General features: G+C 42.1%; 1 protein-coding gene across 5 annotated transcripts in view; it reads left to right on the top strand.

Annotated features, from left to right (window-relative positions):
• The window catches only part of TMTC2 (transmembrane O-mannosyltransferase targeting cadherins 2), a 379,331-nt gene that overhangs the window by 309,867 nt on the left and 53,435 nt on the right, over nucleotides 1–16,029 (top strand). For all 5 annotated transcript variants that reach the window (XR_012156727.1, XM_073327618.1, XM_073327617.1 and 2 more), the window contains exon 9: nucleotides 3,360–3,441. Coding sequence is in view for 4 of the 5 variants with exons in the window: in XM_073327618.1 (XP_073183719.1) it covers nucleotides 3,360–3,441 (82 nt within the window). In the remaining variant the exon portion in view is untranslated. The remainder of the gene's footprint in view (nucleotides 1–3,359; nucleotides 3,442–16,029) is intronic.

The raw sequence follows: 16,029 nt of genomic DNA, 5'->3' as shown, positions 1-16,029 counted from the left end.
AGGTTATCCCAACAGAGAGTATTACACCAACCAGCCCTCCAGGGGAAACCAAATTAAAACATTAGAAGAAGAGTTTGCTTTTCCAGTTAAGTGTTCCAGTTAAGTGTTCCAGCAAGCAAGTGTGAGGGATACACTTAATGCATTACACTGCACATGTGCAAAAAGGAGCACCCGAGAGTGTTAAGAGGCACCTAAGATTCACAGGATCTGTAAGGAGCTTAGGGACTGTTTTAGCCATTACTCTGAACACCAAATGGGCACTGTGAGTTCAAATCTAATTCAAGGTAGAAATCTGAAATAGAAAATGGGCACATTGCTCCACTCTGCTGCTGTCAAAGGAGTGTGGATTTTTTAAATTATTTTGAGGAAATGGATTTAATCTGAATATAGCAGAAAATGTTTGAAACGATTTATGAAAATAAAATAAAATGATACCTGCAAATGCTGGCTGAAAGGGGAGGGTGATTAGTGCTGGAAGAGTAGTTAGAAATGGGGAGAGAGGGATTTGGTGTGTAGTGAGGGGATTATGGAGAGGAAAAGAAATGGGGATGGGTGGATAGGAGAGGAGTTAGGGAGCCAGGAGGGGCGGGGGTGTAGGTGTAGGGGTGTGTGACAAAGGGAAAATAGGGGCAGAGGTGCCTGTCAGCCCTACATTGCCCTCCCGAGGGTGTACCACGATCTGCGGTGGGCCATCTGTGGTGGTCTGGCCACCCTCATTTGAGCTGAGATCTGCGGCCCTTGTTCTTCTGAGGGTCTGAGCCTCTCTCTCTCTCCCTCCTGCCCCCTGCTATGCACACAGGATCTGGGGAAGCTCCCCTCTGCATGTGTAGCTGAGAACAGGCATACTGGAGCATGCACTGAGAACACACTGCAGACACTGGGGAAGGAGCTGAGAATGGGTACGCTTGTTGCATATCGCAGGCTTTCCAGCACTGGGGAGAGGGGAGCAAAACACCTGCTGACATGAATGGAGCCATTCACATATTTCAGAACTATTGTTTCAGGCTCTATTCATCTCCTTGAAGTGTTCTCATTCAGCTGTGCTGTTGTAGCATTTAATTGTAGCCATAGCCTACTCTCCTGCTGGATTGCTTGCACCTGTGAAATATAACAACCACTTCATACTTACAGGATACCATCTAACCCTGTGCTTTCCCTTACCCTTCAGTACACCTGTAGACAAGTCTTTTATCTTACTTCCCTACTGACAGTTTCTGTGGCAAGACCTCCTGCCTCCCAGGGCCTTGCTAGTGAAAAAACTACACATTTTTTTCAACAAAATGATGCAGACTAGCTCCTCAAGATGCACACTCTTCTATCACAATCACAGCTCTGTGATGCTCCTCAAACTAATCCCCATCTCTGAATACACCTCGACCAAACTGTCCCACCTACTGCTTCCACCATTCAGTACAGCTACAAGTCTCACACTAAATCCAGCTGTAGTGTATGCAGATAATTGATTGTGGCTATTGCCATCTCTAGGGAGGCAAAAAGAAGATTAGAATCATAGAATCATAGAATATCAGGGTTGGAAGGGATCCCAGAAGGTCATCTAGTCCAACCCCCTGCTCGAAGCAGGACCAATTCCCAGTTAAATCATCCCAGCCAGGGCTTTGTCAAGCCTGACCGTAAAAACCTCTAAGGAAGGAGATTCTACCACCTCCCTAGGTAACGCATTCCAGTGTTTCACCACCCTCATAGTGAAAAAGTTTTTCCTAATATCCAATCTAAACCTCCCCCCCTGCAACTTGAGACCATTACTCCTCGTTCTGTTATCTGCTACCATTGAGAACAGTCTAGAGCCATCCTCTTTGGAACCCCCTTTCAGGTAGTTGAAAGCAGCTATCAAATCCCCCCTCATTCTTCTCTTCTGCAGACTAAACAATCCCAGCTCCCTCAGCCTCTCCTCATAAGTCATGTGTTCTAGACCCCTAATCATTTTTGTTGCCCTTCGCTGGACTCTCTCCAATTTATCCACATCCTTCTTATAGTGTGGGGCCCAAAACTGGACACAGTACTCCAGATGAGGCCTCACCAATGTCGAATAGAGGGGAATGATCACGTCCCTCGATCTGCTCGCTATACCCCTACTTATACATCCCAAAATGCCATTGGCCTTCTTGGCAACAAGGGCACACTGCTGACTCATATCCAGCTTCTCGTCCACTGTCACCCCTAGGTCCTTTTCCGCAGAACTGCTGCCTAGCCATTCGGCCCCTAGTCTGTAGCGGTGCATTGGATTCTTCCGTCCTAAGTGCAGGACCCTGCACTTATCCTTATTGAACCTCATCAGATTTCTTTTGGCCCAATCCTCCAATTTGTCTAGGTCCATCTGTATCCTATCCCTCCCCTCCAGCGTATCTACCACTCCTCCTAGTTTAGTATCATCCGCAAATTTTCTGAGAGTGCAATCTACACCATCCTCCAGATCATTTATGAAGATATTGAACAAAATATCTGGGTATTACCTGGATATGTACCCTAACTTTGTGTTTCTTGGTTTTCTGAAGTTTGAGTGTTGCAGAACTCTATGTTCTGGAAGGGCACAAGCTGTCATCAGAGTACAGGGGTTATTTTACTCTGCTGTGACTGCTGCTGGAATACTGTGTCCAGTCCTGGTGTCCACAATTCAAGAAGGATGTTGATTAAATTAGAGAGGGCTCAGAGAAGAGCCACAAGAATGATTTAAAGGACTAGAAAACATGTCTTAAAGAGAGAGAGAATCAAGGAGCTCAAGCTGTTCAGTTTAATGAAAAGTAGGTGATGGGTGACTTGATTACAGGCTATAAGTACTTACGTTGGGAACAAATATTTGATAATGGGCTACTCAGTCTAGTAGACAAAGGTACAATCCAATCCAATGGCTGGAAGCTGCAGATTGCCAAATTCAGACTGGAAATAAAAGAGTAAATTTTTTAAAGTGAGAGTAGTTAACCATTGGAACAATTTACCACGGGTTATGGTGGAGTCTCCATGAATGACAATTTTTAAATTAAGATTGGACTTTTTTTTTTCTTTTTCAAAAATACCTGCTCTAGATTTTTTTTCAGAGTGGTTCTATGGTCTGTGTTAAATTAGATTTAATTTAACAATCAGGGGGGTCAAATTAGATGATCACAGAGGGCCCTTCTGGCCTTGGAATCTATTAATGTGTGGACTTTAAATCTGTTAATGACGTTTTTTGCCATTTAATTCCTATTTACTTAGGTTGAATCTGGTGATAATAGTAATTGTGTTGTTCTTGTGTCTGGAATTTGGAAAGTGTGGAGCATGTGGTAGACTGTACAGGATGTCTCCAGGGTGACTCAGTGTTAAGATAATCCATTTTTTCTCTCTCCTTTTTTTTTTTTTTTAAGGGCCGCAAGAATGAGGCAGAAAAGTACTTCTTGAAGGCTATTCAGCTGGATCCTACCAAAGGCAATGGTTACATGCATTACGGTGAGTTTCTGATAGATAGGTTTCCTTGCATTTTCCGCGTTTGCTGTTAATCTCTTTGAGTGATTAAAAATTTAAAAACTGCTACTGGCAAAACACCTCTGTTCAAGCAAAAGAAACTAAACTACCATGTAGAACTTGGTCTCCATTTCAATTTGTTAATCACAACAAAGATAGAGGCGGGTATTTTCAGATTTTTGCAAAATTTTCCTTCTGGGAGGGAAATTTCCAAATTGCTGTGTCTCTGTTGGGAAAGGAGGAAGATGAATATCACTATATGTAAAAAGGTTTCATAGACGTGTTTGTTATTGTTAACAACATTGACCGAGCTCTGCTTGCTGCCTGTGGGTGGGCAACTAAAGATCGTCTTAAGTGTGTACCAGGGCAGAACAGCTAAGATTCTGTTTCCTAGTAAGTAGTTATAGGCTGTCCATCTGCCTTCCCCCTATTTTCCTTGTGGCTTGAAACAGACAAGTATTTTAAAAGGCTTTGGTAGGTTTGGCTATACCTTTTTAATACTAAGCTAGTCATGTGCTTAAATGATGCAAAGCACTCAGTTAATTTGAGGGTGATGGTATCATTATATCTTTAGATAGATTGTTTTTGCTAGATTTACAAAAAAATATTTCCAGATGTAATTGGTCCCAAGGAACCAAAAATATTTAACGTTATGGGCTGCCTCTTATTCTAGTTTAAAACTGATAATAGAAAAGTCAGAAAATATGAGTTATGTAATCCCTGTTGGAAAATATACGGAGGGAGAATAAATTTAATCTTAGTTGGGGAGCGCAATGGGGAACCACAGCCATACAGTACATATATTTTTGTATATTGTTTTAATTTCCTCTTCTGGCTCCACTGGGTTTAAGCAAAACAACCACAGGGATGGTGCACAGAAATGGTAATAATAAAAATAGAAGGTATAGTTAACCAGGCATAACTTCATTTGTTTGTGTACTTCACTGTGTGGTTTCTAAATCTCAGTTGGTGACATTTTATATTTGGTTGGTTCAAATGTAGTGTGTAATTTTGTATTTTGAATCCCATGTTTAATTCCTGGATCTTGTTGGAATGCATTCCATTAGTCTGCAATAATGAGACAGCTGTTGCATTGTATACTGTAGCAGTTAATATGGTGGCCCAAACTTTCAGAGTGTCCTTAACCTACCTCTCAAATTCATATGTGCCCGTTCAGATGAATTTGTATATGCCTGTCTGGTTTGTGCCCACAAATTCAGATGTGGTGATCACAGAAATCTGTGGTTGCAAAGTCAAGGGCAGCTGTCAAAAATTTGGCCCCACAATCAACTTGATTCTGTATGTTTCACTGCAGTTCCAGGCTTCTGTTTCTCATGACTTTGTGATATTTTCCATGTTTTCCCACTTTATTCATCGATTTAGTATCCCTGCTACACTTGCACAGTTAAAATACATAGGATTTCTGATGTCCCTATAATCCAAAAACTGTGTGAGGAGGACTGTTTTCATGCGGAGGATCTGGAGACAGCAGAGGAACTTGAGGGTCCACTGCTACAAAGCATGGGATCTCCACAGTGAGCTTTATTGATTATGAATCAAATTCTTCTCTTGGAAATATCAGCATAAATCTTGAATAACTTATTGACTCCAGTAGCATTAATCCATATTTACATCAAAGTAACCAACAGCAGATGATGGCCCTATGTCAAAGTTCTGCCCCTGCAGGCACTAAACTCACTGTTTTTTTGCTTGTTCCAAAGTCCTGGTCAGGAATCTGGAAGTATATGTCGAGGGACAATGCAGTTGTCGAGGGACAGTGAACCTCTAGTGGACACTTACTCTGTGTGTTTTGTCTCTACAAATCATGAATTTGGTTTAGCAACTTGTCATAGGTACACTTCATATCCCATAAGTCAAAGGCTAAATCATAGGGAAATATATCTATACTCAAGTAAACGTTAAACATGAAGACACTCTGGGAAAAAAAGAATAAAAGAGTTGGCACCATCCCTAGAAAATGCACACCTCACTGAGGAGCCAAATTGGAAGGGTGGTCATTGGGGACTCAAAAGGCTGTATGCTAATGGAGCAGCAATGTACGTACAGACTGCAGATACTATTTGATGCAGATATTATATTACTTGTGCTCCCATGATGGGTCCATATATGTCTTCCTCTTTGATTGCTGTCCTTGTGGTCTTTTTTGGAGGTATCAGGATAATTTGTCAGTGTGTTCTATCTTGTTGAAGGTTTATCCTTGTATTTTCTGTTACATCTAGTTGTGGCCCTGAACAGTTAGTGGTGCAGAATGTGAATCAATGAGAGAAGTACCCTAAACGGCACATAAGACGTTTAGGAATGTGTGATGAGTTAGGCAGTGGCTTCTTGGGTAGTGCCACGATGGCACATTTGGCTGGACAATCCACTGGTACCTTGATTCTGCAGTTTCAGATCACTGGCTTGTTACTATGTGTTTCAATGTTTTGAACAGTGTTTCCCAAACTGAGGGTACCAGACTAGTTCAGAGAGAAGTAAGGGAGTGGATCAGTGTGATTGGGGTGAGTTATAAGGGATGCAGATCCCTGTCTCCTACACACATTCTGAAAATATGTCGCAGTACATAGCCATCCACCTTCCCTCCCTGTCATAGTGCCTCTATTGTAGCTCACTATAGGAGCAGCTCACTTGTACAGTACCAAGTTGAAAACTCAGGCTGCCACCCAGTCCAGGCTTTTCCTGTAACATTCAGCTGAACTTTGGGTGAAATCAGTGGATGTCTACTGGGTGGAACCAACGTAGCTCTTAATGAGGTAGGCAGATTAGAGCTACCAGCAAGTCTAGAGGGGAGAATGACTCAAGAGTCAGCAAAAAACCTGTAAAAGAGGAAAAAAGAGAGAATGTCCATGTGACAAGAAGGGCATCATGACAGAAAGAGGAAAAAGAGAGAGTGCCATAATGGAGTGAGGACATGGTTTTGAGGGGAGTCCGTCAACTAATTCATTCCAAATGAAAGCTCCAGTATGGTTTTTTTTGGAGGATCATTGGCTTAGTAGTTGGACCTTGACATAAAGCTAGGAATGGAGTTGGTTTCATTATATTATGGTATGCATTTGTGATAAAATAGGAGGGAACTTGTTGCTATGCATGTATGAAATAAGTGTACTTTTTTATTGCAGGGGGAGATTTTCAAAGGAACAAAGGTGTTTTTACCCAGTGAAAATCATTTGGCCACCTAACTCTCATTTGCATATTTGGAAATCTCCCCATGATGTCTAAACATTTGGTTAGATGGAAAGTAAGGAGTCAGTCAATGTTAGCTGGTTTAGTGGGGCCCTCTAACATTTAGACCGCTGAAACCTTACATTAAAACATGAGAGTGCTGAAATACTGAAAGATTGCAAAGGTTAGAAACACTAAGCCAGATGATGGTCCCCACTCCAGCCACTATATACCACCATAAATGAGCCACAGTTGTATGGGGGAAATTTTTCCCTATTGTAGGTAAAGCAGCTCTATGTTATCCACTTCATAAGTTCCCAGCACAGTGGTGTTTGCAGGCCAGAGGCATGAGGGGGTGTGGTGGTCACGGTGCACATCACTATGGGGTTCTGGGCTTCAGAACAGTCTCCGGGAGTACGCTGTCCTACACCAGGGGTTGTTTCAGCCCTGCAGTAGCTCAGAATCTCGGCAATGCAAAAGTGGCATAAAGCTGTATTTCTGTCTCCCTGACTCTGACCCACACCTTCTGTGCTACATCTCTCAGGAAAAATAGCAAAAAATGTAGCCCGTTGTGTTGAGGAAGCAGAGAATCAGCCTTACATTCAGGATGTTGGAATGATTAGCTTTAATGATAAACTGTCAGGGGAACAGCCAGAAACACCAAACTTTGAAACTGTTCAACATTCATGGTCATTAACGTAGCTTGTTTGGAAATAGGCTGCTTCTTTCAAGTGATCACTTCTAAAGGGACTTTGGGATGAGTAGTTATTATAGTGGTCAGGAATTATCTTGTTTTATGTTGTAGGATTGTATTAGACTCAAGAGCATCAAAAAGGACTTGACTGCTTATGCTTAAAGATGCACACAGTGGTTCTGTTGTGTGGTGTGTGACCACTAACCCAGGAACCTATCCTTGCAAGAAAGCCCGTTGCCAACTGTGTCCACATATCTATTCAGGGGACACCATCATAGGGCCTAATCACATCAGCCACACTATCAGAGGCTCGTTCATCTGCACATCTACCAATGTGATATATGCCATCATGTGCCAGCAATGCCCCTCTGCCATGTACATTGGTCAAACTGGACAGTCTCTACGTAAAAGAATAAATGGACACAAATCAGACGTCAAGAATTATAACATTCAAAAACCAGTTGGAGAACACTTCAATCTCTCTGGTCACTCGATTACAGATCTAAAAGTGGCAATTCTTCAACAAAAAAACTTCAAAAACAGACTCCAACGAGAGACTGCTGAATTGGAATTAATTTGCAAACTGGATACAATTAACTTAGGTTTGAATAGAGACTGGGAGTGGATGGGTCATTACACAAAATAAAACTATTTCCCCATGTTTATCCCCCCTCCAGCCCCCCACACCCGCTGTTCCTCAGACGTTCTTGTCAACTGCTGGAAATGGCCCACCTTGATTATCACTACAAAAGATTCTCTCCCCACCCCCCACCCCCCACCCCGCTCTCCTGCTGGTAATAGCTCACTTTACCTGATCGCTCTCGTTACAGTGTATATGGTAACACCCATTGTTTCATGTTCTCTGTGTATATAAATCTCTCCACTGAATGCATCCGATAAAGTGAGCTTTAGCTCACGAAAACTTATGCTCAAATAAATTTGTTAGTCTCTAAGGTACCACAAGTACTCCTTTTCTGTTTGCGGATACAGACTAACATGGCTGCTACTCTGAAACCTGTCAGTTTAGAATTTTGTTGTTTTCAGTTCAAAAGTGAAAGATAGGAAACAAAAGATGTCAGAAATCCACGCATAGTACCCAAAGATCACTATTCATTGGTTCTACATCCATATAAAGATCCATAACCTTTAGTTGCACTCAACTAACCAAACTGAACTATGATCTTAAAAAAAATGTGAAAGTGGAACTTCACAGAGAAATGCAATTGCAAATTACCTAATTAAGTTAAAGTATAATTAATCTAATGAGAATAATTCATTTGTATATAAAAAAGGGAATAGTTAAGTGATTTAGAATTATTAGAACCCATGTATTATTCAAAAGAAGCTAAATTCAAAGGTCTCAATAGTCATTAATAAGATAGAGTTAGTTTGAACATCTTGTTGGGTTCTGGCCTCTCCCATTCCAATTAAGTAATTGCTGGTGTGAGGCAGATGGGGTTTCTGTGTGCATGCATTCCCTACTGCCTCACTCCCCTCACCACTCCACCTATTCGTACCCCACCCAAAAGAGACCATGAGGGACACTTCAAAAAACTAAGAGTTTAAACCTGGCACAATCCGTTCTTAAGGATCGACTAAAATATAACCTGGACTTCATAGTCTGTTGTTGTAAAAAGACAATTTAAGGAAGAAGTGAAGCCAGAAAAGGGAGGTATTTCTGACATTACAGCACCAATGGATTTTAATTGGAATCCTCTTCTGCCTTCCCCTGAATTTAGGCTCTATATAGTGTTGGGAGATCTGTATTCCCGCTGTGTGGTCAATTGGCCAGGTCATCTCTGGGGTACTGGTAAGTGATGAGAGGGGGCAATAACAGGGTTTTTAAGACAGTGAAATCTGGAATCATGATGCTGCAGCACCCACAGGCTTGAAGAAATCCTGCACTGACTTTCATTTCATTGGCAATAGGAATACAGTCATGTTGAAAAAAACAAATGAGAGAGGGGGAAGCTAGCCCAGAGACAGAATCTACAGTAATCCTTAAAGCAAGCAGATAGGAGAGATGTTAAGCAGGATGCAGGGGAAATAAGGAGCAGCAGAGCAGATTGGAGCATTGCCACCATCTTGGGCATCCAGCGTAAGTTCTGTTGGCCATGTCTGACACTTCCAGTATGTTCAGCCCAAAACTGGCTCAGAAGGCTTTGAAGGCAAAATCCTCAAGCAATCAGGAGTCATGCCATCTGGGTAGCTACATTCTGAGCTGGTGTTTCTTGCTTTGGCACATGTCACACATAGCCTGTGAATTTGTTTAGAAACTGGCAGAGCAAACAGCTGTGTAAATTTGCTTATGTCAACCAGTCGTGTTGCAGAACTGCACCACCTAAGAAATGTTTGACGCAGCCTCTGGAACAAGGACTTTCCTCTCATTGCCCCCAGAAAGTTCTACTCAAAACATCCATCGGTAGAACTCCATGTATATCCTGTGACATCTGCTCTTAACTGCTGGCAGTGGATGACTGACAGTTCTGGTGGTTCCAGTCTTAATGCTGTTGACGCCAATCAGCCATGTTCTCTTCCCAGGGCCCGACAAGGCAGTGACTGCTGCTCTCCTTCCATCGTGTTGCTTTGGATGAACTGAAGATATACATGCTGGATTAGACCAGCCAGAGCTTGATCCTGACACAGATTCCTCTTGGAACTCTTAAGTTCTGTGAATATACCAGAAAAGATAACGTCAACTGACACACCAGTGTCGCATGTGTTAAGTCATTGAGGCTGTTACTAGCCATAGATTTAATGCAATCAGAGTTGATGCTTGATTCTACAACCTTATAGAATCCTATTTTTACCATAGTCTTCTGTGCCACTGTCTGGGGAGAAAACCATTCCTTTGAGGAGGCTGTGGGAGAATAATATCTGGACACTGATAGTCAAGAAGACTCTTCTGATAGAAGAAGAAAATGGCAGTGACTCCCATCTCTGGAGGATCTGATTTTTCCCTCTTATGCAAGGGACAGATGAGGGAGATTCACTTAATGTACAGACAGCCAAGAACACCCAGTCAGGTATGTGAGAATCAGAAATGCAACTACTGTATGAAAAAGGTGGCCAATCCAGTCCATACTGAGACAGTTCAGAGTGGTTCCTCTTGAAACCAGAAATATCAGGATGACACACTTCAGGAAACTTAGTCTGTTCTGAGGGAAAGCACCATCAAATCCATGACATTGGGCAAAAGAAAGAAGGTATTTCCTGATCCCCAAAAGACCTAGGGATAAGGCCTTTCCTGGTTATCAACCTTTTATTAACTTTTCATTATTTATTTGTATTAACTTCTAATTGTTGAAATAAAAGTTCAAAATGGTGTATCTGGGAACAAACGTGTCCATTCTAGAGAAAGGTGACTATATACTCTGGACATGGCAGATGACTACATGTATGCACATCCCAACCACTGGATGTATCATACATTCTGATAGGGTACCAATTCAGAGATTCGTCTTTGGGGCTGGTGTCACTGCTGTGGTGCTCTGAAAAATTCTTGGCAGTTGTAGGGGTATATTTACACAGAGTGGAGGGGTGCATACTTTCCTCTAGCTGAATGATATAGCTGATCAAGGACTTTGACCGAGATCCAGAATTTGTTTTTGCAATCTAAGGGTACTAAAGTTGTTTGGTTTTAACCTAAACAACCTAAAGTCTCCTAGTTTTTTCCACAAACAACTGGAGTACCCACCTTGCTTCAAAGCTTTGCAGCTCAAAGATAGATTCTGAGACATTCTCTGTCTGCCAAAGAGGATTTGCCAGAAGAATCAGGTTTCAGCAAGGCTGTAGATGTTGGGACTGATGGCTCTGACAGTATTTTTGGTATCTATCTGCTTCCACAGTATCAGTGGAAACTTGAAGTCTCAGTGGTTACAAACCAGACAAAGACACTGCCATTGCAACTGATTGAGAGATGACCTACGAGATCTATTGGATTTTTGGCAGTCCAGTGACCGTCAGAAATTGGTAAATGACTTCTGATCCAAATTGTAGTTACCACAATGCATCCACACAGAATGGCTTTTACATTTAAGGCAGGCGGTAATCCAGGAACAGTAACTGTACATATATGTTCTTTGAAGGATTGAAATCCTTTTGGATTAAGAGGTCATAAAACTGGTATCCTAAAGGTTGATTTTAATTCAAATAAACAATCAGGCTACCAAAATTGACATAGTTGGTGAGAGCCAGTCATGGCATCTGCAGAAGGAAATCCATGAAAATATGTGACTGAGTAGTGCCCCATAAGTCATGACTAGTGGCCAGCAACCTATCAGGAGTGAAAACCCTGATAATAAATTTAGACAAATACAAGTAGTTCCTGGATCAGGAGCTAGTGGATCAAATCTTCCTTGAAGTCAGGGCGTCTCCCCATGACCAACAGCCATTCAGTCATTTTGCCAACATTCATAAGAATGGCTGTCCTGGATCAGACCTATGTTCCGTCAACCCCAGTATCCTGTCTTCTGACAGTGACCAGTGCCAGATGCTTCAGAGGGAATGTACAGAACAGGGTAATTTATTGCATGATCCATTCTCTGTCATCCAGTCCCAGCATCTCGAGGTCAGAGATTTAGGAACACACAGATAATGGAGTTGCTAATAGCCATTGATGGATCTATCCTCCATGACCTTACTAATTCTTTTTTGAACCCAGTTAGTTTTGGCCTTCACAACATCCCCCAGCAATGAGTTTCACAGATGCCACACTAGTCTTCTTGTCTTGACAAGGCCCTTCTGTTACCAGGGCCGACACTCCTCCCTGACTACACAGCATGCATTGCCATGCCCAGTCTTTTCAAAGAGGTTTATTACTTTCAACAGAGGCTATCAAATAAACAGAAAATACTATCAACTCTGTCCTTGCCCCAGGCTTCAGGACCACCCCTCCCAGAGGTGTCTGGCATTCAAGCTCCTGGCAGCTTCCTAACCTCAGCCAGCTCTGTTCCCCTCGTGGAGCATCTGCTTCCCTATGGCCCCGGCCCCTTGCTCCAGGGACCCGGCACAGGAACTAGCTCCACTCCAGTGTGGCTTTTCCTCCCTTGGGCTCAGCCTCTCTCAGTCCTTCCTTCCCCAGCTGCCTACTAGCAGCCCTTTATAGGCTCATTGGTAGCTCAGCTCTTTTTAATTAGTTGGTTTGGGCTCACCTGCTCCAGTCCAGGGGAGCTCAGTTTAGTTGTCCTCAGGGACTGGGTACCCTGTGTCACCTTCTCTATAAGTCTGATGTGAAAAACTCTATAGCCAGAGTTTTTCTGTAGTACGGATACACCCCTAGAAGGTCATCCTAGCTGTTTATTTTGGTTGATTCCAATTCAATAGGTCAGGCAGTTTTCAAGAGAACCATGGTCAATACTTTCAAACTTGTGCATATATAGTTAAGTACTGCATTCATATTTAGGCACATGAATAAAACTGGCTTGATCTGCAGAGAGTCTAAGCACCCCACAGCTTTCATTAACTTCAAATGCCAACATGCACATGCAGATCTGGATTTTGACAGGAGATTGAAAAGCTGGCCTGCAAAGTTATGTTAAAAGCTCATTCAGTCAGATAAATGTCTGCTTCCCCAGCCAGCGTCTGATTAGATGTCTATTAAGGAGACTTTTGTAGGGCAGTTCCAGGTTGTTCTCCTTATACCTTTTACAGACATGGTTTGCACATGGCCTTGTGGCAAGAATTTGGGTTTAAAATGTGTTACGGCCCTGTTTCTAGGCAAGGAGCGTTGCAACTCCTCCCACCCCTAGCTGTTTAGTTGTACTTTTCAGGCTGGTTTTAATATTTGTCATGACTTTAAGAGAACTTAGTTCTTAAAGAAAATAATATTGTAGGGGTAGGGTATGTTTAAGGTAAATGGATGGTCCCAAGGTTTTGTTTGTGGAGTACTGGAGTGAAATTTTGCTTGTGCTTGGCTGACTTTGTGAAATAATTGTCATAGTTTCAAGTTAACTTTTAAGAGGCCTAATACTAAATATGGAGAATGGAATTCTACTTATGAGAAAAAGATCCATTAAGGATCCAAAACATAGCTTATAATTAAGGCTAAGATTTTGTCATGGATATTTTTAGTAAAAGTCAGACAGGTCATGGGTAATAAACAAAAATTCACAGAAGCCCTGTGACCAGTCCGTCTTTTACTAAAAATATCTGTGACAAAATGGGGAGGGAGGAGAGTCCTGCTGCTGCTCTGGGGTCCCCTTCACCACCCACAGAAGTTGAGAGTGCTGGGGTTCCCCTACTGCCCACAGTGGCTGGGAGCTGCAAGGTCCCTTCACCTCCCAGGGGCTGAAGTGGAAAATGTCACTGAGGTTTCTGGAAGTCATGGATTCCGTGACCTCTGTGACAAACTCTTAGCCTTTCTTATAATAGCGTTACTAAGCTTTTTGGAATATGAAGGGAGAATAGTTATACACATTTTATTACAAATAGTTTTAGAGAAGCAGTGAAAAGAATAAGCTTTCAGCCGCTGCAGTAGGAGCTTCTACATTGCTGTATAACTATTTTAACCTAGGCAGTTACACCCCTCTGCACAGTCACATCTAAGAAATGTAACAGCGCCCTCGTATTTGAGTGGTGCAATAATGGAGACAGAAATAAATTCTGTATTCCTTCAGGGAGGCCCAATTGATGCTATTTTGGAAGATTCCCCAGTAAGTCATTAGATTTTGGGTGAGGTATTGGTTAGAATTTCTTTCCAAGGGTAACATGTCCTTTGAAGAATTTCCATACAGGGAGTGAAATAAGAGCTGATATATCTGTTTCGTTTGTAATTAAGATATCCTTATTTCAAGACACTGCTATTTGTTTTACCATGTGACCATGGTTACCATGTGACACTGCTGTTTGTTTTGCCCATTAGTATTTGTGTCAATTACATTCTTTTACTTCCTTTATCAGGATAGTTATAGATATAAAAGAAAAATCCCCCTGTTTGAACTTTAATTTTGTCCTGAAGTTAGTTAGTTTACAAAATTTGGAAACTAGAAACATGGTATTTCTGAAGATTTGTTTCTAAAATCTAGGGATATTTTTTGGTATTAGCTCAAAATAATATTGGGGGGGAAAAGCTTTCTCTAACTGAATGGATTGGCCTAATAAAAGGTTGACAATATTTATTTTTAATACAAATGGAACTGAAAACTACAAATATATTTTTCAATCTGAGTTATGTATATTCAAGCAGATTGCTTTTGGAGCCTTCACTATAAATGTATATGTTTTTAAGGTATTGTATGTCACCACCTCCTGCTGTTTGACACATAAATACCTCTTCACTTGGAAGTGTCTCACTCAGCTGATTTTGTGCTTTTATTCTGTTTTTACAAGGAAGTCTTCATGCCAGCAGTTTAGGCCAGTTTTATTTGTCATGGACCTCCAACTTAGGGCCAGTATTTTAAATGTGGTTGCTGGCAGGTAATTAATGATCAGTTGCTCAAGCTGGTCTTTAAAGGAATTGCTGTAATGAAAGGCAATAATCTAGGGCCCAATCCAGCAAACTCTCAAACACACAAGTAGCCCCACTGAAATCAGCAGAACTCCTTAAATCAGTAAGGTCAGCTCAGATGAGTAAGGATTTTTGGGATCACGCTACCACTTAGATTCACAGCTGAATTTATCCAACTACTGAGTGTGCTCTGAAGTGTTACCACGAAAGCATTATGTTACACAAAGAAATACTTCTGCTGCTGCTGTCTATTTTGTTTTCCCTCCCAAGAGACTCCAAAAAGAGAGAAAATATTCCTTTTTCCCCCTCTGCATCCTCTGATACCTCAGTTGCTCTCATGTGGATTTTGGATGGATTTCCTTTTCACTCCCATTTTCCACATTAGAAAGAATTTTAAAATGTACTCTATTCTTGAACAATGAGCACAAAGGAAAGCACGTGACTGATCATGCATGTAGCTACACTGAGCAGTCCCAAAGGCAACTGAATATTTTCTGACTTTTTACTATTGAATAACTCAGAAGTAGGTGAGTGGATTCACTCAAATTTACAACCAGCACAGCAAAATTTACAAAACTCAGAATTTTCACTTTTAAAGAAAAATGTTCCAAGAAATTAGGAGCATCTGAAAAATTAGTTTTGTAGGCAACCTGAGGATTCCCCCTGTGTAGGGGCATTTCTGGAAAGAGGGTAGCACCCTTCCCACCACCCAACTCTGCTCGGCCATCGTGAACCGAGCAGCGCAGCTTCCGCTGCCAACTCTGCTCTCCCGCTATTGCCGAGCTTCTCCATGTTTGTCTGTCCTGGGCTCCCACCTCCGTGAAAACCACAGAAGACAACCATTTTCAGCCTTTGTTCGGCTACCATGAACCAAACAGCACCTCTTCCGCTGCCACTCTGCTCTCCTACATTTTTGCGCCCTTTTTCCAGGCGCCATAGCCATGGAGCCCGATCAGATCTCCGCTGCAGTTTTGACCATTGTAAAAACCTCGCGCATTATCCAGCAGTATGTACAGTACCTGCAAAACCGGGCGAGGAAGCGACGACAGCGCGATTACGATAGTGATGAGGACATGGACACAGACGTTCCTAGAAGCACAGCATGTGGCGATTGGGAGATCATGGTGGCGTTGGGCCAGGTTCATGCCATGGAATGCCAATTCTGGGCCTGGCAAACAAGCACAGACTGGTAGGACCGCATAGTGTTGCAGGTATGGGATGATTCCCAGTGACTGAGAAACTTTCGTATGTG

The sequence above is a fragment of the Lepidochelys kempii genome, chromosome 1 (genome assembly GCF_965140265.1).
Source record: "Lepidochelys kempii isolate rLepKem1 chromosome 1, rLepKem1.hap2, whole genome shotgun sequence".
Taxonomy (NCBI): Eukaryota; Metazoa; Chordata; order Testudines; family Cheloniidae; genus Lepidochelys; species Lepidochelys kempii.
The sequence above is the reverse complement of the archived record's forward strand: the minus strand, read 5'-3'. Positions and strand labels throughout refer to the sequence as shown.